The sequence below is a fragment of the Alligator sinensis genome, unplaced genomic scaffold (genome assembly GCF_000455745.1).
Source record: "Alligator sinensis unplaced genomic scaffold, ASM45574v1 scaffold408_1, whole genome shotgun sequence".
In the NCBI taxonomy this organism is placed as follows: domain Eukaryota; kingdom Metazoa; phylum Chordata; order Crocodylia; family Alligatoridae; genus Alligator; species Alligator sinensis.
The window spans coordinates 929,286-956,542 of record NW_005842319.1 but is presented as its reverse complement, the minus strand read 5'-3'; the positions used below and the strand labels follow the sequence as shown (position 1 = coordinate 956,542).

At 41.0% G+C, this 27,257-nt stretch overlaps 1 protein-coding gene across 4 annotated transcripts in view; it reads right to left on the bottom strand.

Moving 5' to 3' along the window:
* CDH6 (cadherin 6) overlaps positions 1-27,257 on the bottom strand; it is a 136,158-nt gene that overhangs the window by 23,093 nt on the left and 85,808 nt on the right. For all 4 annotated transcript variants that reach the window (XM_025209959.1, XM_025209957.1, XM_025209958.1 and 1 more), the window contains 4 exons: positions 9,154-9,448; positions 6,625-6,744; positions 3,976-4,143; positions 2,058-2,245 (listed from right to left, as the gene is read on the bottom strand). In XM_025209959.1, coding sequence (XP_025065744.1) covers positions 2,058-2,245; positions 3,976-4,143; positions 6,625-6,744; positions 9,154-9,448 — 771 coding nt within the window. The remainder of the gene's footprint in view (positions 1-2,057; positions 2,246-3,975; positions 4,144-6,624; positions 6,745-9,153; positions 9,449-27,257) is intronic.

Below are 27,257 nucleotides of genomic sequence, written 5' to 3'. Positions count from 1 at the left end.
ATTGAGCAGGGAAAGGAGACTGGAGAGGCACACGGGGAGAGTGCAGGGTTAATCTGTGATATGCCTGCCAAAAAAGTTGCCCCTGACTGTACTAGGGAATTTGCATTTACAAGAGAGGACATCTATTAATGTGGCTTATAATGAGCAAATGGCTTCACTGGCAGTGTACTGGATTTTGCCAACTGTCAAGGTATTTCCAAAACAAATCCAGAAGACAAATGTGCATGCCCCCCAATGCAGACATAGGCACAGGCACAGCTCTGTGGGCTGGATCCAGCAGCTCTGTGGGCCAGATAAGGCCTAAGGGTTATATATGTCCCTGAGGCCACTGGCACACATTACAGTTATGGTGCGATTTAGGTGGTAATCATAAATAATTTGGTGCACCATAAATAGTAAAAATGCTACATGTGTGGCCAAGTTACAGCATGATAAAATGGCAAACCAGCCACAAAGATTCCACAAAATATGCAGAACATCTTTGTGGCTTGTTTGTATGGCTCCATAAATTGAATATGTAGCACAGCAGGACCCAGGGCTCTCCTAGGGCTAGGGCCTACAATCAGGTGATTGTCAGCTCCTGCCCTGGACAACCCAGGTCTGGACCTGGCTTGGGGTTGGCAGGGAGCCCTGGGTCTAGAACAGAGCTGACCCCTAGTCTGGATGGTTGATCACATTAGTGTAGTTAAGGCATACCATTTTCTGTAGTTGGAATAGTCTCAACATATTTATTTCCTGCCCCATTTGCCCTTAGTCCTCTAGGCCCCAGACTGAAGGATCATGTCATTACAGGAGATATTTTTTCAGGTACTAGATATCCATTCTTGAAAACAAATATTGTCATAGAGTCCAAAGTAAGTTAGGGGGGAGGTATCCATTAAAATATTGTGTTGTGATAGAGTATGACTACATGAAGTGATCCTCATGCCCTTTTGTAAGGAAAGAAGGAGCAACTTTTTGGATTGAGCACACAAGCATACTTTGAGCAACTTAGGCAGGCAGTAGTCACCACAGCAACAGTGACAGCAAAGTTGGTGTCAGAAGCAGACAAAAAACATGAACAGAATTAGAGTGATATCATGATTGTACCCTAGAAGGCATTTCTTAAAGAACAAATAATGACGGGTGTTCTACTGATATCAACAAGCAAAGTGCATGTTTTGAAAATCTACAGTGTCTATTTCATGTTGACTAAACTTGAACTGATGGAGGTTGATATCTGTAACCTTATCGAGCTTGCCTGATAACCCACTGTAAACAAGATTTCTTAAAACCCTTTTTGACAGCCAAAGTGCAAGCTAGTAGATGATGCCTACTGTGATCTAATAAGGCACTGTGATTTAAAAAAAACAGCAAATGTACACTGATGGGTTTATTACATTATAAATAAAACCTACAAGTATTTGTGTGTGTGCTTGGAGATGCTTTTGCATATATAATTAACACCTTCTGAAGGTTCAAAAAATAATTTTTAGCAGGTAAAAAATTATACAGGACACAGAGATACTAGTGAGGGAGTAGGGGTGGACAGCTTGCTCTATGCATGCCACAAGAGGCCCAAGAAGCCTCTGTGTGTTGCACCCAGCAGACTGGTAAGGGGACAGGCAGCACAGTGGTAGACAGGACAGGGAGCAGAAAGCAGAGCAGCAAATCAGGTTATTGGTTAACACAGTGCCTTCAAATAAGCAGAACCAATCTTTTTATAACCACATTAAGGATAGGATCCACAGCTGAAGGGCATGTCTCCCGTCATTGTTATGAACATATTAAAGAAGTAAAATTGATTTATTTATATATTTTGAAGCCTATCCTTCTCCACAGACTATATGCCTCCCTCTAACCCTCATTCAAAATGTATATGCTGTATGTGGGAACAAGGTGAGGTGAAATCCTCACCGAGTAAAAGAGGCTTGGTGCAAGGCATGTGGAGGAGATTCCTTATAAGTCATGTGCAAACGACATCCATGCAATATCCAGTATAGACTCTACATCACATAAGGCTTGTTACAGGCCAGTAAAGGCTTATAAACACCACCAAAGTTTATTAAAATGTGTACCTTTTTGACAGTTATAATTCCTTCCTGTGTGTCTTTGTCAGTGATGATCCCAAACATGTCTGATCCATCCCCCTCAGTAATACTGTATTCAATCTTGGCATTTTCACCCACATCAGCATCATTAGCTTTTATCTTACCAATCGGTGAGTCAGGTAAGGCAGACTCAGGTGTTTTGAATTGATATGTGCCTACAAGAAATGAGAAGGCAGCTTTACTTTACCAGAATAATGCTATTTTGGAGACCATATATAAATACTGAATTTCTTTGCCACCTACAGACAGCACCAATATTTTGAGCGGTAGATTTAAGAAGCTGCTATATTGACAAGACTTTAGTGAAAAATAAACCTTGTCCTATGTCTTAGTTTTATAACAATAAAGTAAAAGTAATTTATTCCTTGACAAGTTTCCACTATGACATGACAAAAACTTATGGTTCTTTCTGGGCAGCATCTGGGGTCCCATTTGGCCAGATTAAGATAGGATGCAAAAAAACCTCTAGATTGTCAAAAGAGGAACAAAATAGACAGACATGCCAATGGCCAATGTCACTTTGTGGCATTAAAGCAAAATCCATCCAAACTGCTTCTGATTACTGTGCTGTATTTCATCCTTTGCCCCTCATGAAAAAGCTACTTCAGGAGTTTCAACAGTTTTGATAATGCCTAGTTACATGAAAATTAACGGTAAGAGATACTAATGCCCAGAGATATGTAATTAAATCAGTGGGGCAAGTTCTTACATCTCAACTTAAGTCCTATTCATTTAGAAAGGAGCTGCTTGCCTACAGCTAAGGGTGAATGTTGGACTTAATGGTTCCAACAATATGTTTTGGTGGCTTAATATTCAAAGCTTCCAGTTTTGTCTGATAGGATCTGGAATTATTTTCTCTAACCACTGCTTCTGCCCTTGATACAAAAAGCAGTGGTTAGAGAAGAAGAAAAAATAGGATGAATAGCTTTTGAATCATCTTATGGTCATGATCAGTCAATAGCATAAAGGGCTGTTGCTTCTAAGAGGTCTTGTGTGATTTCTTTAAATTTCACACAAATACTTACTAGTTGACCTTAGGCTGGGGAAGGAAAGTAGGCAGAAATAATGTGTGTGTGTGTGTGCAATGAACACAGGAAAAACCAGTAAGGAAAATGAATCCCTGGTACAAGCATTGATTTCAGTAGGATTACTCCAGGGCTAAATATGAACTCTTTAAATGAGTATATTTGAAAACACAGACATAAAAGCAGAGCAAAAATGTCCCTTTAAAAATTACAGACATACACTAATAAAGGTTGTATAGGAGGTACTAATGAATAGCATTTAGAGATGTACATTAATGAACATCTCATTACTCTGAAATAGATGTAAATATTACAAGAAGTAATGTTTTCCGTTCCCTAGAATTAAATAGTAGTGTCATGCTTCTTTCTCTGTGGAAGCCCTGATACTCAGTAGGCAGACAAGGTTCTTTGGGTGAATCTGATATCTTTTATTAGACCAGCTTAAATAGTTGGAAAACAATTATTAAGCAAGCTTTCGGGTTCAAAAACCCTTCGTCAGGCTAAGGAAGTTTCTGCAGTTGGTGTGTGCTCTTTCTGGATGGAGTGAAAAGTAAAGAAGCCAGAGGCTAGTCTGGTATGCACACACCAACTGCAGAAACTTCCTTAGCTTGACAAAGGGTTTTTGAACTCAAAAGCTTGCTTAATAATTGTTTTCCAACTATTTAATTTGGTCTAATAAAAGATATCAGATTCATCCAAAGAACCTTGTCTGCCTATGTCCTTAGACCAACACAGCTACAACCTACACCCCTGATACTCAGTAGGTTCACAGTGTTGGAGAGCAGAGGTAATAACTGGACTGAAAAGCATCAACTTATGATTATGTCCCTGTAAAGCCTTAGGAACGAAATGCTCCATACTCTGTGGGAAGCGAGGTGGATTGTCATTGACATCAGTCAGTGTGATGTTCACTGTGGTGGTCCCTGATAATCCTCCCATCTGTCCACCCATGTCCTTGGCCTGGATGACCACTTGGTATTGCTCCCTGTTTTCTCGATCCATGTTCAGCAAAGCAGTTTTGATAATGCCTAGTTATATGAGAATAAAGAAAACAAACATCACTTGTACTGTACTGACTTTGACAGAAACACTTAAAAAAATTAAGAACAGTCTCTGTGATGAGTAAACTTTGCCCAGTGTAAATATTTACTCTTATAAGATGGCACATTAAATTACAGGCTTGTCATATTGTATCTCAGGCTGCTGCCTGTGTGACAGCCACAATATTAATGGCATCCCAAGAAAGATGTTTAAGCTATTTGTATGCATTGTTTTTTATATCATTGTTTATCCCTTTTATTTTTGCTTAAGTTTCTCACTGAACTGGAAGAAGATTTGTCTCTCATTAAAAGGTACTCCAATTTTTGCCCTCCCCCCCATCCCATCAACTTTTCATTTTGACAGACATGGCAAAAACAAACTAACTTCAGCAAGGCATCATTAAAAGGCAGTACACCAACATTACATGGAAGAAGGGATATTAATTAAGAAAGGAGTGGGCACCCAAGCATAGTATGTGTGTGTGTATAATATATATATATTTTCTATTTATATACTGATTGAAACATTCTCGCTAAATTTTTTTTCAGGAAAAGGCTTCAAATGCAAGTTAGAAGTCTAACTCCCATTGAAATTTAACAATCTACATTAATAATGAAGAAAAATGTGTGCATTTTTATCTGGTCTTTTAAGGCCAGATCTTCAACTCTTTGCAGCCATTAGGGGTCAAATCCTGGCAACACTGAAATCAGTGGCAAAATCCCTACTGTCCACAGTAGAGCAAGATATCACACTAGGAGTTTTGCCATTAATGTCAGTGGCATCCTTTGCTGTATTGCCCCTCTCATTCCCACCCCTACTTCCCCAAACATTCCCGCTGCAAAAAAGATTGTTGTAACTCAGTTTCCAGCTTCATCATCTTTATTATCACTTTGTCTGAAAACTACTGGTTTACCAAGAAAAGAATCCCGTCTCTTGAAGTAGCCAGCACCCTGTGCTTCAAAAGAGGTTTTGCTTAAAGCCTCCTATCACCTCAGAAGCCACTGGGCATTGTCAGGATTTACACACTCACAAAGTGCTGTGTGAACCTAGTCATAGGCTTCCTATGATGGGGTACCTCTGACTTGAGAACTAGGCACACTTTCAAAATGCACCCAATTTTGAGACCTGAGACCCCACAGTCAATTTCTGTGGCCCTGAAACTAAGTGCAATCTTTCCTAGATCTCCAACTTGTAGGCATTTTGGCTTTGGGTTCACTTCTTCAGGGACATGTGTTAGTAGAAGCAGACACACATGGGCTTGCAACCCAATCACTCTTTACTTTAGCTAGCACATATAATATATGAATCTGCACAAAACAATCAAATACCTATATGCTATTTCCTGCTTCATTTTTCCTCACTGTTCTGGAAGGTTTTATACAACTTGGGTTAAAGGTTTTTGTTTTTCAAAATTCCAGGTCCCCTGTGTAAAATCTGAATTCTCCAGGTCAGTCTTCTTTTCTAAAGTGTGGTGTCTTCTTTCTCCCCTCCTACCGGCTTCCTTTAATTTTAGCAGATTGCACCATTAAGGACATTCCCATTACCTCTTCCTCCACCTTCACCTGAATCTGTTAGGCTCAGTACTGTTAAATGTCTGATATATTTGGTCTACCTTGGGAAAAATTCCACTCTATAAGATCCATCCACTGCAGAGAAATTAAAAAGAAGCAGTTTCTCTTGTCCCTGGTCTGGGAAATATGTAATAAAGCCCTGACCTAAGATGGTAGATTTCACAAAAGCCAAGACATTACATACTACAGCTATTTCATAAAATCAGCCAGGCTTCTTAAGTTTTACATAGACAAATTCCCAAGTTGTCAATCACATGCTTAAGAAGCCCTTTGAAAAATAAAATCAGCTACAGTATCTGACTTGAGACTCTTCCAGGAACACAACTGGAAAAGTATAGGTTCCTAAATGTAATCTTATTCTGAATGGGCTTGGCTAAAGAATTTGACCTTTTCTATTGCTATTCTAAATTAAGATATCCTTCAGAAGATTACAATTAAAATTATGTAATGCTGCTGAACAAAACAATAAATTGTAACACATTTCAACACATTTTAAAGAAACAGAAGCAGCAGCAGAAGAAAAAAGATCCTTCATCTTAATTCAGCTATTATAAAGATCTATGAGTACTGCAAACATTTTCCCCCTCCCAGCCTTTCTCCATTCCCCATAAAAGCCATAATATTTGGTCTAATTTAAGCCTCCACAAATCCTCGGTGCCCAATGCTAATTGAAAGTAATTGAAAACTGGTTCACATTTAGTTCTAATTATATTTATTAGACTTTGAAGTTAAGATTTAAAATAATGTAGGTGTCATGTTTACAGATTGGGTTTGTCAGATTTGCACCGAGTAAAATGTTATCCCTTTGAAGTTTTAGTTTAATATGTCTTAGCTTGGCTTAGCATGTCATTTTAAATTACAGACATTGTCAAAGAATGACAGATAAGGTCTTCTGACCTGTCTCAGACTCAACTGAGAAATATGGTTGTCCCTGGAGAATGCTGTAGACAACTTTAGCACTGTTGCCGTAAGTAGGATCATCAGCGTCGGTTGCAGTGACTTGCACAACAAATGTACCTGAAATGATAAAAAAAACACCCTATAGCATTTTGTCAGTATACAGTGGCCAGCACTGCACTGTATATCTGTCCTGTTGCTTGTTTGCTTGACTATTGCATAGAAACCATTGAATTCAAACATAGTGTGGCTATGGCAATGTAAATTCACAAATAAAAGCAATACTGTAATATGGGCCATTCAGAGATCCTCTTTTGTGTGCAACTGGAAATACCCTTTGTAGGGAATCTCAGAAATAGGTGACTGGAAAATTCTGAGGACTAAATGACCAGGTTTCTATGTAGAATCCTAGTGGTAAAGCCCAAGTGGTAAAGTCCTACAGAGCTTTGGGGCTAGAGTTGTGGTACAAACCCTGAGTGCCCCTAGTTAAAGAATTTGGAAAAACTGCACCTGACCTTTCAAGGTGCCCTTCCCTGGATATTTTAACAGGGAGCAGGAAGAGCCAGCCCCCAAGCATGACATCTCTCATGAAGCAAAGAGCTATAGTTTCTCTACTGGTAATCTATCAGAAGTCTAGAATGAGCTTTTTAAGCGAATGCCGGTGAAATCTCAGAAGGATCAGAGTTTGGGTGTTTATCACAACCTTGGGTTTATAAAACTGTGCTGGAGATGAACCTGCCTTCAGTTGTGATGCTTTGACATTTCTCTTTTTAGTCCTAGCAGGAACCTGGGAGCATGGCAATATGGAATAGTGAAGACTAAAAAACAGGGTGCCTATACACATGCTCCAGAAGTGGGGGCATTTTAATTAGAGCATCTCTCAGGAGCCACTCTAATTAAAACACCCACAGGGTCTTGTGTATTCAGTGTCCTGCATTTCAGAATGTCAGTGGGGGCACTTTAACTGAAGCTTGCTCGACCAACTTTAGTTAAAGTGCCCCCACCACCATTTTGAAATGTGGGATGCTGAATGCACGAGACACCGCAGCACGCTGGAGTGTTCCGATTAGAAAACTCCAGCAGACTTGATTAATCGAGTTTGCTCCAATAGGTTCTAACCAGAATGTGTCGAAGCACATATAAAAGTGCTTACAGTTTAAAACTGGACTCAAAATGTTCAGTTCACATTTCATTCAAATTTTGGTCAAATATTAATGGAGGTTCATATTTTATACAAGCTGCTTTGCTCATTCCTCAATTTACATTGACATCAGGTTGATACTTTACAGAAAGACAATCTCCTACTGTGTCTGGACTCATAAAGCCTACCAATTGATAGAAGTGTCAAATTCTGTTTCCATGAAATACAGAAATGAACTAAAGCCCAGTGACCTGAACACCTTCAGCCTCTGTAGTTGTTAGAAATCTGAATTCAGGTTGCAAAACAAATTTTGCTGGACTGGATCTGTACATCAAAGAATCTTCTGAGCTGGCTCCACTGGTCCAGCAGGGTGCCAGGGTGAATGGTGGGGCTTGCCCCCCTCTGCCACTGAAACAAGTGCCCATCTGAACCTGTGAATTCAGTGGTAAATCTCACCCCCACTAGCCTGGCCCCTGAATTCCTGGTGTCTCTGGGACTCCTGCAGGCCAGGGGAAATGACTGTGTGGACTGAATCCAGCCTGTGGGCTGTATGTCTGACAACCATGTCATATTGTAAAATGTTAGGGGCGGGGGCTCACTTTAATGAGTATGACTTTAATCCATATGACAAGTTCCATAATTGTGCTGAGAAAATACACCCCAGAGCTTTGATTTGCCTAATGATGGAGGTTCATTTTAATTTCTTTTCTGATGCTGTTGAATTAATGATTTATTTCACTGGACATTGTCTCTGTTTAGAAACATGATACATACAATTCAACCCCCCAACTCTTTCTAACAGAAATCAGAAATGAACCTCCTCAGAACCAAAGGAATCTGAATCTATGAAACTCTTCGGAAAAGGCCCTCCAAGACACCAAACGGAAGATTTTAAATTATTTTTTTGAAATCTGTGTGTTATTTTTTTTCTTTTACTGATTGATTCTAAGGGCATGATCCAATGCACATTTAAGTCAAATGAAGAGGTGTTGACCAACTTGATCAGATTTTGGTGAACATTCTTTTGTTAAATAAGAATAGAAAAATCAGTGAATGAGAAAGGAATTTAACAATGCATTGCGAATCAGGTAGAAGCAGAGGTGTGATGCCTTTCTGTTCTGAGTGATTCAGGCTCCCTTCTATCCTATTCATTTTTCCAGTTTGTTTCTGTCCTCATCTATAAACAAGTATAGATAAAAACCACTAAGTCTTTTGTTCAAAGTCTAGTATATATATTCAGGATCAGACTCTCCAAGGTGCTGAGACTCTACAAAACAAAGTCAACAGTGGCTATCTGCCCTTAGCACTTTTCTGTATTGAACCCTGGATCAATTCCCCAAGAAGGCCCCAGACCAGACAGTGTCAATATTTCTTGAACTGGCACCTACCGACATCTGACATTTCTGGAACGCTGGCATTGTAAACATCCTTTGTAAACATTGGCTCATTGTCATTGATGTCATGGATCTTAATGATGAATTCAGACTCTGGTTCCACTGGTTTTCCAGTCTTCCTGTTTATTGCCTGGGCCCGAAGTATATAAACAGGCTTTTCTTCCCTGTCTAGTCTCTTTGTAGCCTGTATGTCTCCAGTGTTTTCATTGATAATGAAAAGATCTCCAGCTCCATCTCCAGAAAGGATGTACTTAAGTGAGCCATCTCCTTTATCTTGGTCTGAATGCAGCTGATAGTGAAATGGGAACAAAAATAAAAAAGGAAATAAATACTTGGAGCACCTAAAGTTTGTATTTGTCTCCACGATGCATATGTTATTCTTGTTTAATCCCAGTCAAAATGCTCAAAATGACTTTTATGTTGAATTATTCATTTTGTATGCTCTCTACTCCCCTGCCTATAAAGCAGTTTCAAACCAGCCAAATTTCCTTTTTTTTTTTTTTAAGAGAATTGTTTAAAAAATAAAGTGGATAGTGAACCTTCCAAGGAAGTGAATAACTTTTCAAAAGGTAGACGTGGGTGGGAAAATGCTCCCATTTCAACTTTGAAGCATTGAAAATTTTTCCTGTTCTAAATTGTGATAAAAAGTTGTGGTCCAAATAGTTTAATTAAAAATTCAGTTCAAGTCAGTCTCAAAGTTTCATTATTATAATTTAAAAGATTTCAATCTTATCCCCCTCTCTCTCTCTCTGTCTCTCTCTCTCTCTCTCTCTCTCTCACACACACACACACACACACACACACACACACACACACACACACACACACACACACACACACTGTTCTTAATGAAAATCTACTCAACTTTCAAAAGAAAACATCATTTTGGCTTATAAAAGAGCAAACATCAGACATCAACAGTTTCAAAGCTCTTTTGCTCAAAATGTTGTGATTTGGAAAATTGGAAATCAAGTGTGGGGTCAAACATGCCTACAGATGTATGGGATACACCTGACGGCACTCTCCCATCATAAACTTAACAGATGTCTGCCAGAATAAAATGGCACGAATTGATAATGCTTACGTCATGGTCCCTAATCTTGGGCATTTGTGGTGTAACAAGGGGTATGGACATCTGTTTGCTTGGCCTTTGTAGCACCATAAAAAGAAAGATTTATTGAAGCACCTGATAGCACCATAGGAATTTGTGGGATAGGTCTCTAAATAATTCTTGCATCAGTTTGCTAACATTTCAGTAGAAATAGTTTTAAATCTATTTAGTTCTGATTTTGTTCCTTTTCTGTAATAACTTATATTTTTATATGTTAGGGAAAAATAGTCAATTTACTAGAAGGGAAAACTGTCTTGTAGATGATTCCCTTCTGAGTAGAATATTTGAAAACCTGATTTGTTATTCTAGATTTGGTTATCTACGTTTGTCCTTGACCATTTGTTTGGGGGAGAAGTTTTATCCAGACAAAAACAATCTGTTTCTTTCAAGATGTCCTGGAAGCAATATGCTGTTTATGTGACCTATATGAGGAGGAAAAGAGATGCCCTAACCATATGAAAGAATTTTAAAATAGGAGATAAAAAAAAAAACCAACAAAAAGAGCAAAGATTAGGTTAGAAGAAAAGAATGGAGCAGGGAATGCAGTAAAACATGAGCTGGGCAGTCATATATTTGTGTTTATTGTAATGTCATGCATAGTGGTATGCTGATCAGAATAAAATGAGTAATAATAAATAGGTAATAAATATGATACACCACAGCATTGTTACATTTGGGAGATCCTCAAGGATGCAAATTGCCATAGCTTGATTTCCTGCAATGGCTTCAATGAAACAATGAAAATTTGTACCACCCAAGGATCTGTCCTTAAACAGGTGTCCACACTACAGTGAACTACGCTATCAGCTAGACTGTGTGAAATGCTCAGTTCCCTGTAGGACCTTTCAGCTCCTGGTGAAGTCAGTTGGACTGAAGGGCACTAGGCACCTCCAAAAGATAAGTCTTCTAAGTCTAACTTTAGTGTAAGTGTATTTGCTTCCTGCAAAGCTTCCTTTGTAATAGAATATTTTCAGAGTTAGCGTCCTTTTTTTGCACTGTATCCCACTCAGTGATCAGTGGTTTCTTATTCCCATTTGTCCAGTTCCTGAGTAGACTTTGATATGTATGGAATGCAAAAGCATAATGGAAAATATGTGATTCTGATGTGCCAGGGTCATGCATTTAGAGTTACTTGCAGCAGTTCCTCTAGGGACTTTATGGGTATTCTGCTGTAATGTGATTAGTTTCATCCATATCTATCATGATTGCCTCTGTGGAGACCCTCTACATGACATCCTTGGCAGGGGAAGTGAGATCATGCATTGCATGACTCCACAGGTGCTAAACCCCACTTTCTAAAAGAGTTCCCACTCTTCCCCTGTACTCTGTAATAGCAAGTTATAAACTAAACATGCAGGGCAGAGGACACTGGAATGGTTCTTCACCTTACCTATGCTCTATCTAATGCATTGCTCTCAACATATCTGTATCTCATTGTTACCTCAGTGGAAAGCTATTTCAGGACAGGATTGTATAAATTCATTTGAAAAAAGAACACAATCCCCTTCCCCTCCGCCCCCCACACACACACTCCCCAACCCAAGAACTCAGTACATCTACATGTGCATTAATGTGCTTTAGTTAATGTGCATAAATCTAGTACCTCAAGGCACTTTTACATGTTCTCCAGGGGTGCAGGGGATGGCACTTTAACTAGAGCAGTTCCAAGAGGAGGCTGCTAGAGTACAGCAATTGCCATGCTCCAGAAGACTTGATTAATTGAGTGTGCGCCAACATGCTAGAATTCATTAAAGCAACTTCCCCCACTCCTGGATCACATGTATGAATGTCCATGGTTTTTAGCGACACTTCAATCTACATTAAAATAGGCTAATGCATGTTAAAGTGCATGTGTAGATGCACCCACTGTTATTCAATGGTATACACTCCACATGGCAACTGAGATGAGTAACGTCACCATAAAAGTAAGGAAAAGGATGACATTTTCTTGCAGTACTTTCGCTGTGAAAAATAAATGTAGCAGCAATTACATTTATATTAATATTACAGTAAATTAATTTGCTAGGTACTCAGAATTTAATTTGGATACTTCTGTGCAATCATCCATCACAGTCATTGGAAAAGACTGAGGATGAACAACAAATAAAAGATTTTATGATGCCCTAGGCACACTTTTACTAATTTCACTTTAATACTGTTGTTAAGTTTAACCATCTGGTTCATTTTTTAATGATTCACTGTCAAATAAAAACTATTCAGTCTGTCTTGTCACATCTTCCTTAAAAATGTCCTGGGCCAACATTTCTTTGTTTGGAGGCTTACATGTAGAACCTTGGATCCAGATTTAATCAATAGAAAAAATATATATTTCTCTAAATGTTACTAGGAAACTTTGGGACAGCTATGCTTGACATTCTTTTGGTTATTAAGTAACAAGTATTAAAAATGTAGACTTTCTCCAAAACTGACTACAATTTGAAATAGCCTCATGTTTAGAAATGTCAGTGGAAATGCTGCTCTAAAGCAAGAGTTATGACAATGACATATGTGCAAAGATATAAAGATGCCATAAAGAAAGACATAAACAAAAGTTGTAACCAGAGTGTCTGTATTGCATTTTGTTTTCGAGGCCTGAATATATTTTAGTTTATCTTGAATAAATAACATCATTTAATGTAAAGGAAAAAGGAAATGCCAGCACATTTTACTGATAAAGTAAATGAACAGAGCAGAAATGGTGAATATTTCAGCACAGCATGTGGAAAAAAGTAAATGTGTCTTTTGTGAACCTTTACCGATGTTACATATGGGCATATTATTAAACTGTTCTTTATCTTGGTGTGCAGCTGTCCTCTTCAGTATGATGGTCTCCAAAGTTAAAAATCCTTTGTCTGACCTCAAAAATTGTGAGATCTACTTATTTAGTGTGTCATTTGATATTTGAATGCCTTCTACCCCAATCCCAGTGTGTGTCAGTTCTGTTACCAGTTCTCCCAAATTTATTCAGTAAGGAAATTCCGGCCTCTGGTACAGTTGTTTGGATAATATGGAATTTCCAGTTTTTCAGAGCAGTTCAATCTCCTGGTTACATCTCTGATCCACCTGCATCTACCACCACCCCTTCCCCAGATCTGGGTTGGTAGAGGAAGGGAAAAATTCCTTCTATCCTTCTGCCTCTACCTAGTTTTGCTATTGTAGAGGAGAAAGAGGAAGAGCAGAGAACAGGTTATCACATTTTTCACAGGAGAGAGCAAAACCATCTGGAGCTTCTAGACTATCATCTCCCTCCACTTCCCTCACCTTTTTTACAGAGTGCTATCTCCTTCTTTTCCAGCACCCTTCCCATGCTCAAAACCTCTTCTATATTTTGAGGCAAGGAGAGGCAGCTCTAGTTGGTTACTTTTCCCCAGGAGATAAGGAGGCAAATCAGAAAGGGTTTTCACCCTTGTCAGTGGGTTGGAGTTTCTAGATCCTCAGGCCTCCAGCCAGCCTAAAATCATATGACCTGACAGGAAATGGGAAGAGATGTCAATGCTGATATTTTTCTAAAAATGTCATTTTAAAGGGCACTGGTATTAAGGGCCACGACTCCAGAGAAAACTGTTTGGTGAAAGTGAAACTCCCATCCACTGCCCAGTGAATTCAAGGAAAAGTTTCAATGAGCTTAGTTCTAGACAGATCAAATAGTGCACTAAGTATCATATAAATACAGAACAAAAAGATAATCTCTGCTCAATGACATGTAGATGGCATGGAGTGGTACACTTCTACTATACTCTTCTAGATAGTATAATTAGGCACATTTATAAATGGCTTTCTTTTTAGCTTGCCCTGAAGACATATTCCTGTTTATAATGCCTGAGAACTGGGTAATGTTGTTTTCCACCCTTTTATATCCAGTCTAAAGTCCATTTCCTATCACTAGTAGAACACCCCACTCTTTGAATTTCATAGCAGTCACTGCATTTCTTGAAAGGTTAAAGTCAGTTGACCTTGGGCCTTTATATACTTTAATATCAACCTATAATTATCTAGAAATGTACAGCCTGTCATATCCCATTGTTTATTTGTATTTATAAAGGGTGCATGCTATTCTGTTTTGGCTGTGATCTAATTTTTGTTTTCTTATTTAACCTGATAGTTAAGATTCACTCAAGTATGTGAAATATTAAGTAGAGAGCAGGTAGGTCATTAGCAGAACGAATCAGTGGCACTGGAGCTATTTGTGTGCATGATTTTCCAGTTAATAACTTAATTTCAAATTGAATACAGACCAGCAAACTGCTATCTAGGTATGAACTGATTGAACCACAGAACAACGGTAGCACAACTGGCTGGGCGGGAGGACCAAGGCGGCAGTCCTGGGTGCTGTCTTTATTGGGATGTGCAAAAGCAGCTCTTGCCCCAATAGCCTTGGGCATGGAGCTGTGCTGTTATGCCTCTGCATAGCACAGTACCCTAGAAATTTTCCAGTTCTCAAATTAGTTGCTGTCAACAGTTTTGAATTACATCTGGCTTCTCTTTGAAAACCACACATGTATCCCATCACTCCCTCTCTTTCCTCTGGAGCTCAGCATCTTGGTCAGCATTAATTTCTCCCTTCTCAAGCCAGCATCAGATGTTCTGTCTAGTTGGCCATGCTGGGTAATGGGGAAAAAGAATCCATTAAAATCCCTAAAGTTCCATATATACTGAAGTATTTTCTGACAATATTATCCTTTCTCAGAGCATAGGAAGGCTAAATTTCCATATTTTGGATCAGGACTGTCCAACTTCAGAATGGCTGGGGGACATGCACCATGCAGGACATACACTGCAGGGGACAGCCCCCACCCCGGGATTTCCTGCCACCACCATACAGGAAACACTGGCAGTGCATGGCCCTCTGCTCCCTGTAGCAGGAACTGCACTGGTGGTATGAGGTCCTACTGTGCTGCATGGCAGCAGGGACCCATGGGCTGCCAATTGAATGGCCTTGTTTAATTGTAGAAAATGCAGTAAGTAGATCTTTGCCTTGTGACAGAGGTCCTTTTGTCACTCTGACTCAACTCATGTCTTGCAGATCAAAAAGAAGCTTATTCTCTTTGTCATTATACTGTCATTACAGAATATCTGGAAAGCAATAAGCCACGATTTTCAAGAATGGGTACCTAAAAATAGGCTCACGAGAAGCTAAGTGTTCAGAATTTTTTAAATCAGGCCATACATCTGGCTGTCTATATCTAGATTTAAGAGCCTAACTTAAAGCTTCTAGTTTCAAACCTTGGCTAAAGTCTCTAGCAGAGACAGAGCACCTGAAGTTTCGAAAGAACCAAGAGAAGAATGGAAAGAAAAAGCAGCAGTGCTTTTAAATTTTCCTGGAAATGTGGAGAAATCAGTGTGTGATGCCTTCAGATTGTAATATGTAGCAGAATTAAAAGTAGTAGAATTCTACCCGTACATTCCCTTGGAAGCTGCAGAAACAGGACGTTCAAGTAAATGTCACAAATACTACCCATTTATGAAAAGAAATTGTTAAGCGCAAATGAAAAATTCAAAGTGGCTCAACCTTTCAAAAACATTACCTAATAATTCTAGATGACTGGTTAATAGAAAAAATTCAGGTGTGTCCAAGCAGAAAGACTGAGAATACAGAGTAGGGTCTAGTACATAATGTATTCACATAGCATGATGGCACTACTGACTGTATTTAGCCTTTGTGACTATCTTGAGGTACTAGAACAGAATGTCCAAAAGAGGACATGCAACTGGAAGAAACTAACTAGGTCACTGTGTCCAGTTCCCTGATAAAACACAGGCATTGTGTCATATAAGCTGGTTCATACATTTATCAGGCTTTAAGCTGTTGGTCCCTATTAACTGAGTAAAACTCACTGCCTAGATGGTTAGAAACCTTCTTTTAATTTCCAGACTACATTTATTCCTGTCTTGTATATATCCTTTTGTTCTTGTGCCAACATTTTTCCTAAGCTTAAATAGCTTTTCTCTCTCCCCCAATGTATGTGTAGAGAATGATCATATATCACCTCTAAGTCTTGATTTTTCTAGGTTAAACAAGTCAAGCTCTTCTCATAAAATAGGCTTTCCATCCCCTCATCATCCTAACAGTTCTTCCGACTGATCTTTCCTGAACCAGAGTGATCAGGACCATAAACAGTATTCCAAATGCACTTGCACAAGTACCTTTTTTGATTACACACACACACACACACACACACACACACACACACACACACGCACACGTGTATGTGTGTATGCATGCATGTATGTATGTACGTATGATTGCACTACAAATAATAAACTATTTACACATGTAATCATATATATATGTATGTATTATTTTGTACATATGTGTAATTATTTTATTTTAAAGATTAAATATATATCTTTAAAATAAAATTACACACATATATTTGTAATCTTTAAATAAAATAATTACGCATATATAGAATTATTTACTATATAATTAATACATGTAATTATTTATTATATCATTATCGTTAAAGGTGCATCAACATACCTATTGCATATCAGATCGATACCGATAAAAGGAAAACTAACTTTATTGTCTGTTGGCTTTTTTTGGCCAGTGTAGCCAATAATGTTCACCAATATACATAATTAATTATGCTTTCTGACTGGGGCCCCTGGACGCCACGTGCATATGAACAGGGCCAGGAATGCAGCCAGGCAGCATGGAGAGCAGCTCCCTGCAGGTAAGTCTGTGGAGGGGAAAGGGAGTGGGGGGGGGGGGCAGATTGAAGCCCCCACAATAAGAGAAGGAGTGGGGCAAGGGCTGGGGGTACTGTCCAGCCAGAGCAGTGAATTGGACCTGGGGCCAGGGCAGGGAGCAGTGAATGGAGCCCAGGGCTGGGGTGGGGGCAAGGAGGTCTGCTCAGCTCCACTCTAGTTAAAAGTGTCCCCTCACTTAAAAATGGTGGTGGCAGCACTTGAACTAAAGCTCATTTGACGAGTTTTAGTTCAAATGACCCTACCACAATTTTTAAGCATCGGGATGCTGATCTCCTGGAAAAGCCACCCGTGGCTCTGTCCTATCCCAGCCTCAGGTTCCATTCACTACCCTGGCTGGGCAGCACCTTGAGACCCTGCCTCACTCCCTCCCTCGCCATGGGGTCGTTAATCTGTCCCTGGACATCATTTCCCTCCCATATGCCCCTTTCCCTCCACACACTTACCTGCAGGGAACTGCTCTCCATGCTGCTTAGCTGCATTCCTGTAGATTGGTTATCAGATCGGTATTGGCTGATATGTCTGGTTAATAATCGTCTATTAGTATCAGCCAAGAAAATCTTTATCAGTTCACCTCTAATTATTGTATTTATGTAATATATGAATTACATAAATACACATATATGATATATATGATTGATATATTATATATATTTGTACACATATATGATACACAGTATTATATTTATGATATAATAGTATGTATGTGTATATATATATATTTATTTAAATAACCTATATATATATATAACATACACATTGAAAGAATTGAACCTGCTACATTTTTTTTCACAAGCACATCAAATTGGTGGCTCATAGCCACGCTGTGATCAGCAAGTAACATGTGCGTTTCTCTTTCTCAGTCATTCACAATATTGAAATCCCATCTTATAGCAGAAGTAATTGGTGATTAATATATAAGGGCACTTACACACATGCGGCGAGTCTGCTCTGATGCACTGGAAATCCAGCACATTGGAGCAGACTCAATCAAGTCTTCTGGAGCATGTAAATCAACATGGTCTGGCAGTCTTGTGCATCACGTATATCAGTGATGCAGTGCATGTCAGTGCTGAGCAAATGGTGGCAGCTTTGCTTTGAACTAAAGCATGTTCAATGTGCTTTAGTTAAAAGTGCACCACTGCCATTTTCTCAGTGCTGACATGCGCTGCATTACTGATACACTTGCTCCTGGTGCAGCGCCAGGCACTTTTAATTAGCATGGCTCGCTAATTAATAGTGCCTGGCACTGTGTTAGTATCATGTGTAAAAATGCCCAAAGTGTATGACACAAAATTTAGTACCATAATATTTTATCTTGTTTCTGTTATTCCCCTCCTCATAGTCACTCTATTCTTTTTGTGTGACATTCTGAACAGATCCTGGAATCATATGAAAGAATGACTGGAAGGGACCTTATAAGATCATCTAGTCCAGCCCCTGACTTAAGGCAGGATTATCCCAGGTAACCATGCCAGCCAAGTGTCTAACTTTTTTGGAAAGTTGTCCAAGCATCATAGATAAGTAGGATATGCATGTGAGCTATGCATGTTAAGCTATGATACTAGAGAGAAAACATGCCAATGTGACATACAATATAAAAATAAATTGAATGCAAGGGGAAAGAACCCAGTGATGAGACCATACATGATTCTTACTTGCTCTGGGTGTAAGCCTGGGGAGCCTGCTGCTCCATGGAAGTTCATAGGAATATGCTGTCTTATTTGTGTATTAATGTTCCTTTGGGTGTTTTTTTCCCTTTTCATTTTTATAATATAAATTAAGGTTCAACAAAACAAATTAAATAGTGGTATAACAACATGCTGTAAATCACAGTTTGGTCATTACTGGAGTCCTGTTGATTTAATAACAGATAATGACCCACGGTTCATGGAAGGTTTATTTTGGTACGTCCCTTTGATAGTTCAAGGACACTGCATCAGGTACCTTCTGTGTAGAACCAGTTGGGTTAGCAGAAAACTCAGTGCAAAAATCCAATAATAAAAAACCTCTGAGTATTCAAGGGATCCAATAATTTGCATGACTGGAATATAACAATGCAACTTAAAAATGATTTATTAGGATCACCACTTCAGAGAGTAATAGGCAAAGTGAAAATATTAATGCCAAGATCTAGCAAGCTTCTGAATCTAAAACAATTAACCCTGAAGTGTTTACAGAGGAACCATATGCCAGGAATTCCAGAGGGAAAAAAAAAGCAACACCTTTGCAAAGAAGAGAAGGGCTTATTTATCAGACACAGTGGATAACAATTACTATTCCATCTGCAGTAAGTTCATTCTAGTAAGTCCTACAGGAGGATCAGAGAATATCTAAACAAAACTAGGGAAGATGCTGACTTTCTGTTTCTCCATGAACTGACACAAATAATACATAGCCACCTCATTGTTGATCAGAATTACGGGGCTGCTGGAAGGAAAAAAAATTAGGAAAAAAAGATAGTTCTGGATTGCAGAACTCAAGTACTGAACAGCTGATAAGTGATAGAACATATTGAGAACTGGATGTGATCATATGCTCATAAAGCAAACTGAGAAGGGGAAAGATGGTGATATTTAACTTCCAAAAGGAAAAAAAGAAAACAAAATAGGAAATGTATAACAGTAGTCATTAGAATAATAAACACATAACTACTGCCATGTGACCAGTAGCATAAGCAGGAGCAGTGCTGAGAGGAGGGGCTTTGGGGAGCTCTAGCCACCCCAAAATTCACCTTAACCCCCCCCTATAGCCACCCTTCCCAGCGCCACCACTACTGCCTGCCTGCCCCATGTAGCTGAACTTGCCCCATTCTCGCCCACAGAGGCGTGGTGTGCCTAACCCGGCCCGCCCAGCCCTGGCCCACCTCTCCCACTGGGAAGAGGCTGGTGCTGCCCCTGAGCATGAGTAAGGTGGGACAAATGATTTAGACAGGTCATGAGCACCAGAACTTGGCACACTTCTTGCCCCTGCTCTCTGGCATTGGCTCCTCTATCACCCTTGTGTTCTTGCCTAGGAACCAAAATTACTATTTATGCCTCTGCATGGGACTAGGATACCTGTTTTTTAGTCCTGTCATGTGACTGGATTGAGGAAATAAAATTCAGCCCAGGTTTGATAACCTTCCAGGCAGGCTGCAGTTTTCTCCTCTTTGTTGTTACTGTTTAAGACAGGGGTGGGCAATTATTTGTGACTGTGGGCCACACAGGAGGTTTTGGGGGACAGCACTCCCTACCCACCGCAACAGCCCAGAGCCAACGCACCCTGCAGCTCCTCCCTGCCACCACCACCACCACAAGTGCCCAGCAGGAACTGAGCACACAGCCCCACTCCCAGCCCACCCCATGCCTGCTCTGGACCAACCAGGACTCATGCACACAGCCAAGGATCATGAGCCAACCCTGGTCCACCCCTGGCCTACCCTACACCTGCTCCAGGCCCATCCACCCATGATAAACAGTGGTGACAGCTGGGCAGAAGCTCCTGCTGGATGTTGGGGAATGGTGGCCAACTTTCCTTCACCACTGCTGGGCCCTTCTTGCTGTGGGCACCTGGAGCCTACACCAGGGGTTCCCTGCAGCTCTGCCCTACTGCCACTACTGCCCTGCTGGGCAGCCCAGAGGTAGTGCTGGTGACAGTGGTGACAACAGTGGAGAGGAACTGCAGGGAAGCCTGGGTGTGTGCTCTGGGTCCGCAGCAAGAAGGGCCCAGCATTGGTGAGGGGGAGATACCACTTTCCCCCACGCCCAGCAGCAGCTTCTGTCCAGCCGCTGCCACTCATTGTGGGTGGGCATGTCCAGAGTGGGCATGGGGCAGCCTGGGGCCAGGGCTGTGCGTGTAGGTCTGGCCCGGTCCTGGGTGCCTGCCAGCCTTAATGGGGTCAGGGCTAGCGGCAGAAGAAGAAGCCGTTGCTGCCCAGACTGCCTAGAAATGGAGTCCAGCCATGGATCTGCCCCAGCCCTGCTGTGCACTTGGAGGCAGCAGGATGGTCCATGGGTTGGATGGTGCCTGGGCCACTCCAGGCTGAGGGACCCACTGTGGGCCGGACTTTATTTTGCCCACCCCTGGTTCAAGATATCATACTTACAGAAAATACTTTTGTTCACGGTGTGATTTTCAATGCATGGGATAAATATTCAAAATACTGGAAGGAAATAACAGTTATTCTTTAAAAACTTGAAGTAATGATTAAATATTGGTACTTTGGTGCATCACACAGCTTTATCAAACCCTTTATAATCACAAACCCATCCCCCAAGCCCAACCTACCTGCATATCCCTACCCCCTAACATTTTAAATGAAATATGTATGTGTATTTCATTACATAAACATAAATCTATAAAGGACAGAGCTTAAGCTTACTGGGTCAAAGTCACTCAGTAGCAATTTAATGGAGTTGGATGAATTTGGCCAATTATTTTTCTTTTGTTTGCTCTTCATTTTCTTTTCTGTTTCCCTTCCTTCTGTTATGTAGCTTAGTGTATTTTCCCTGTCTTTTTCAGTGTTTGTTTTTCTTCCGTCAATAATCTTTCTAAGGAATTACAACAATACTTAGCACTTAAGTAACTCTTTTTTACTTTCAGGCTTTAAGTGCTGTGCAAACATTAACTAATCCTCATTTCTCTTGTATGAGGGAGGCGGGTATTATGCTCTACAAGTCTGATTTGTCCTTAAGGCCATTCCCTTTGTGCACTGCCTTTCTCTTTAAAATATTTTTTCTCTTTTAGGATTTTGCCCATCTTCAGCGCTTTCCCAAACTACTTGTTTCCTACTATCTATCTTTCCCTTCAATATTTTGTTCTTTCATATGGGGTAGACTGACTACATTCTCTTCTCCTTTCTCTTAACCATTTAGCTCCATTTCCAATAACATCTTACCCTCCCTTGCATCAGGCCCCCTTTCCTTTCTTTTGTCTTCCTTAAATCTGTCCCATCCTGACCACATTTTTATCATTTCTCTATCTACATTCTTAAGCCAACAACTTTATATCACTATGGGATCTATAGCTATTAAGACCAGAAGGGATCATTTTAGGTCATCCAGTCTCCTACATTTATGGGCCTACAGAATTTCGCTCAGTAATTCTTATATCAAACACATAACTTTTTAAATTTAACTATAGCATATATTTCACAAAGGGCATATCTACATGTCGCTGTACAGCAATGTTGCTAAGGCACTGTGCTTTAGTACTTCCTTTTGGAAGTACTAAAGCATGACACAGTAACCGCCCATACTGCGCTGTGTGTGTGGCTCAGTTAGTTTTTGCCACTATTTTGCTGTAGTGGTGCACTAAAATGGGGGAGCGTACCGTTACGGCAAAGAAGCTGCTGATCACGTGTAGACTCACATGATAACTATATCACTGTAGCACACTGTGCAGTGACATAGTGTTTTTCTATGGCAATGTAGGGCAACATGTAGATGCACCCAAAGACATTGATTTAAAGAATTAAAGTAACAGAGAATCCATTACTTCCCTAGGTAAGCCACCCCAATGGCTAATTTTACTCACATTCTAGCCCAATTTCTCTAGTTTCAGCTTCCAGACCCCAGATCTTGTTACGTCTTTGTCTGCAAGATTGAGTGCACTATTATTGAACTGCATTGAATATAATTGAATAGGATAGAACGCAATAACACTAGAACCTCCCAGGTTGATGTCATCACTTACAATTAATCTATCATTTAGCCAGTTTTTAATCTATCAGTGCAGGAGAGATCCTCCAGTGCCTGGAATAAAAAAAGTATTTCATTGCTTTTAATAGCAAGGCTGAGACCAGGACTGTTTAACTAGTTTTTCAATACTTGATAGGTCTTTGTCATTTTTACTGCAATCTCTTTCTTCATTATTAATACAGCGTTGCATAAACAGCATATATTATAGATGAATTTTAGTTAGGGCATCAACATTTAGTTGCTAAAAAGTATAACAACAGAGTTTTGATGCCATTCCCAAACTTGTTAAATCAAGTATTGGGTATTAAGCATTCTCTCTGTTATACCTATAGATGAGGGGAAAGACCAGGAGAGATTTTTTAAAAATGATTTTATTACCTAGTGTATACACTTCAGTGATCAGGAATGAAAATCCAAAGCTCTCCAGAGTTGAAAGCCATAAAAAGCGTAAAGTCATTTTATTTTTGGAGACAGAAAGATTTTCTCATCACTGTAAATTTAGCATCACAACCAAATATTCAGCTAGTGCATTCAGGTGTGAATCTATAAGGCTAAATAGGAAAATTAGTTTAAAGTATCACTGATTATTTGTCTATTGACAACAAAAATGCAAACAAGAAATGGAGCACATTTATGGGTGTCTGCTTGACAGAATACATGGTATACAATGAGAGACTTGTATTATAATACAGAACAACTACGTTTCATTAATGACTTTGCTACAGTGTTCTTGTATAATCTTGGCTTTGTCATTTTTTACTGCCTCCATTTTCCCCTGTGTCTACCCAACTCCCAGGTATACTACTTTTGTGCCTATATAGTGCTTTGAAAGCCTTGGGTAGAAGGTGCTCTGTCTGATGGAGGGTTGTAGCACTGCAGTGCAAATTAAATGAGGTCTGAATTATGGCTTTGTCACAGCCCCATACATGTGTAGTTGTGGCAGCCCAGATACAGCTCATGACTCAGGGAGTCACGGTATATCAGTTTTCTTCTCACATTGAGACACGTTTACCTTGTTCTGGTCCTCTGCAACACACAGCCCCTGTCCCCCTGGCACATCAGCACAGCTGCTGGCCAGTATGATGAAGAAGTCAAGTCCAAGACAAACCCCCTCTGCTCTACTCTGTGCAGAAAGGGGGAAGAACAGAAGATCAGAGGAAGCTGTCACCTTCTTGTGGTGCAGATAGTCAGCAGAGGTGTCAGCAACAAATGTGTCAGGAACAAAAGGAATATCACGGGGAAGTCTGGTCCTTTACTGAATGCGGGAGGCAACCTACTGACATATGATGCAAAAAAGGCTGAAGTACTTACTCAATGTCTTTTTATCTCAATATTCACAGGCAAAGTCATCTCCTGGACTACTGCACTGGGCAGCACAGTTTGCAGAGGAGGTGAGCAGCCAACTGTGGCAAAGGAACAGGTTACGGACTATTTAGAAAAGCTGGATGAGTACAAGTCCATGGGACTGGAAGCAACGCACCTGAGGGCGCTGAGGGAGTTGGCTGATGTGATTACAGAGCTGCTGATCATTACCTTTGAAAACTCATGGTAATCAGGCGAGGTCCCAAACAATTGGAAAAGGGCAAGTATAGTGCCCACCTTTAAGAAAGGGAAGAAGGAAGATCTGGGGAATGACAAATTGGTCAGACTTACTTCAGTCCTCAGAAAAATCATGGAGTAAGTCCTAAAGGAATCCCTTTCTAAGCACTTAGGGCATTTGCACACGTGCTTGTGCTGCAGTGCCAGGCACTTTTAAAAGTGTCCGGCACTGCAGCACGTACATTTCTATAAATGACAAAATGCACATCAGAGCTAAGAAAATGGCAGCAGCACACTTTTGAACTAAAACACATCAAAGGTGTTTTAGTTCAAAAGTGCACCACCACCATTTTCTCAGCACTCATGTGCATTTTGTAGTAATTATCCAAATGTATGTGACACAGTGCTGGGCACACCAGCTTGTGCACCAGCCGTATTCCTGACACGTCAGAGCAGACAAATGTATGTGTATAAATGCCCAAAGAGGAGAAGAAAGTGATTAGGAACAATCAGCATGGATTCACTTAGAGCAAGTAATGCCTGAGCAACCTGATTGTCTTCTATGACAAGACAACTGGTTCTCTGGATGCGAGGAAAGCAGTGGATCATCATACTGGCCAGCTACCTTGACTTTAGCAAAGCTTTTCATAGTTTCATAGTGCTTAGGGTCGGAAGGGACCTAAATAGATCATCAGGTCTGACCCCCTGCCCTGGGCAGGAACAATTGCCGGGGTCATAACACCCCAACCAAATATCTGTCCAGCCTCCTCTTGAAGACCCCCAAGGTAGGAGAGAGCACCACCTCCCTTGGGAGTCCATTCCAGAGCCTGGCAGCTCTAACTGTAAAGTAATGTCTCCTGATGTCCAGCCTGAACCTTCTCTCTAACAATTAGTGGCTGTTATTCCTAGTAACCCCTGGTGGTGTCCAGGGGAACAGAGCCTCATCGAATTTCTGCTGGTCCCCCCTGGTGAGTTTGTAAACAGCCACCAGATCCCCTCTCAGCCTTCTTTTCCAGAAGCTGAATAGATTCAGGCCCTTTAGCCTCTCTTCGTAGGGCCTGACCTGCTGCCCCTTGACCATGCGAGTGGCACTCCTCTGGACCCTTGCAATGCTAGCCACATCCCTCTTGAAGTGCGGCGCCCAGAACCAGATGCAGAACTCCAACTGTGGCCTGACCAATGCTGCATAGAGGGGAAAGATCACCTCCCTGGACCTCCTTGTGATGCATGTGTAGATGCATGACTAGGTGCAGTTAGCCTTACTCACCGCTTCCTCGCATTGACGGCTCATGTTCATCCTGGAGTCAACTGTGACTCCAAGATCCCTTTCTGCCGCTGTGTTGACAAGAAGAGTGTTCCCCAACCTATAGGTGTGTTGCTGGTCCCCTCTCCCTAGATGCAGTACCCTGCACCTGTCTGCATTGAATTGCATCCTATTCTTATCCATCCACCTCTGTAACCTGTCTAGATCTAGCTGGATTCTGTCCCTCCCCTCCAGCATGCCTACCTTGGCCCACATCTTGGTATCATCAGCAAATTTGGACAGCATGCTTTCCACACCCACATTCAGATCACTGATAAAGATGTTGAACAATACAGGCCCCAGGACGAAGCCCTGGGTGACTGTAATGCCCACATCCCTCCAGGTCGAAAATGACCCATCCATCACCACTCGCTGGGTGCAACCATCTAGCCAATTTTCTACCCATCTGACTGCGTAAGCATCAATGCCGCAGTCACCTCATTTTTTAAAGAGAATGTGGTGGGAAAAACTGTCAAAGGCCTTCTTAAAGTCCAGGAAGATGACATCCACCTTTTGATATGGTCCCCGCAACATCTCTGGAAGCAAGCCAAGGAAGTAAAAATTGGATGACTGGACTGTAAGATGGACAAAAAACTGGCTGGAACATTGGGCTCAAAGGGTAGTACTCAATGGCTCGATGCCTAGTTGGCAGCAGGTATCAAGTTGAGTGCCCCAGGGATTGGTCCTATGGAAGTGTTCTTCAATATGTTCACCTGGAAGATGGGATAGAAAGCACCCTCAGCAAGTTTGCAGATGACACTCAGCTGGATGGAGCAGTACATACGTTGGAGTATAGGACTAGGATTCACAGAGGCCTAGACAAATTGGGGGACTAGAACAAAAGAAATTTTATGAAGTTCAATAAGGACAAGTGCAAAGTCCTGAACTTAGGATATAATAATGCCATGCACTGGTAGAGGCTGGGGACCGAATGGCTAATCAGCAGCTCTGCAGAAAAGGACCTCGAAGTTACAGTGGACAATAAGCTGAATACGAGCTAACAGTGTGCCCTTGTTGCCAAGAAACCTGATGGCATACTGGGCTGCATTAATAGGAACGTTACCAGCAGACTGATGGAAGTGTCTCCTGTATTCAGCACTTGTGAGGCCACATCTGGAGTACTGTGCCCAGTTTTGGGCCCCCCACCACAGAAAGGATGTAGACAAATAAGAGAAAGTCTAGTGGAGAGCAACAAAAATAGTTGGGGGGCTGGGGAACAGGACTTCTGAGGAGAGGCTGATGGAACTGGAATTATTTAGTCTGGAGGAAGGAAGACTTACAGGTTACAGAGGTGGGCAGATGAGAACAGGATGGGTTTCAATATGGACAAGTGCAAGGTATTGCACCTGGGGAGGAAGAACCAGCAGCATACCTACAGGCTGGGGGACTCCCTTCTTGTCAGCACAGAGGTAGAAAAGGATCTTGGAGTCACTATTGATTCCAAGATGAACACGGGCCATTAATGTGGGGATGCGGTCAGGAAGGCTAACTGAACCTTGTCATGCATTCATAGATACATCATGAGCAGGTCCAAGGAGGTGATCCTCCCCCTCTATGCAACATTGGTCAGGTCACAGTTGGAGTACTGCATCCAGTTCTGGACGCCGCACTTCAGGAGGGATGTGGATAGCATTGAGAGCGTCCAGAGGAGGGCCTCTTGCATGATCAGGGGGCAACAGGGTAGGCCCTCTGAGGAGAGGCTATGGGACCTGAACTTGTTCAGCCTCCACAATAGAAGGCTGAGAGAAGAACA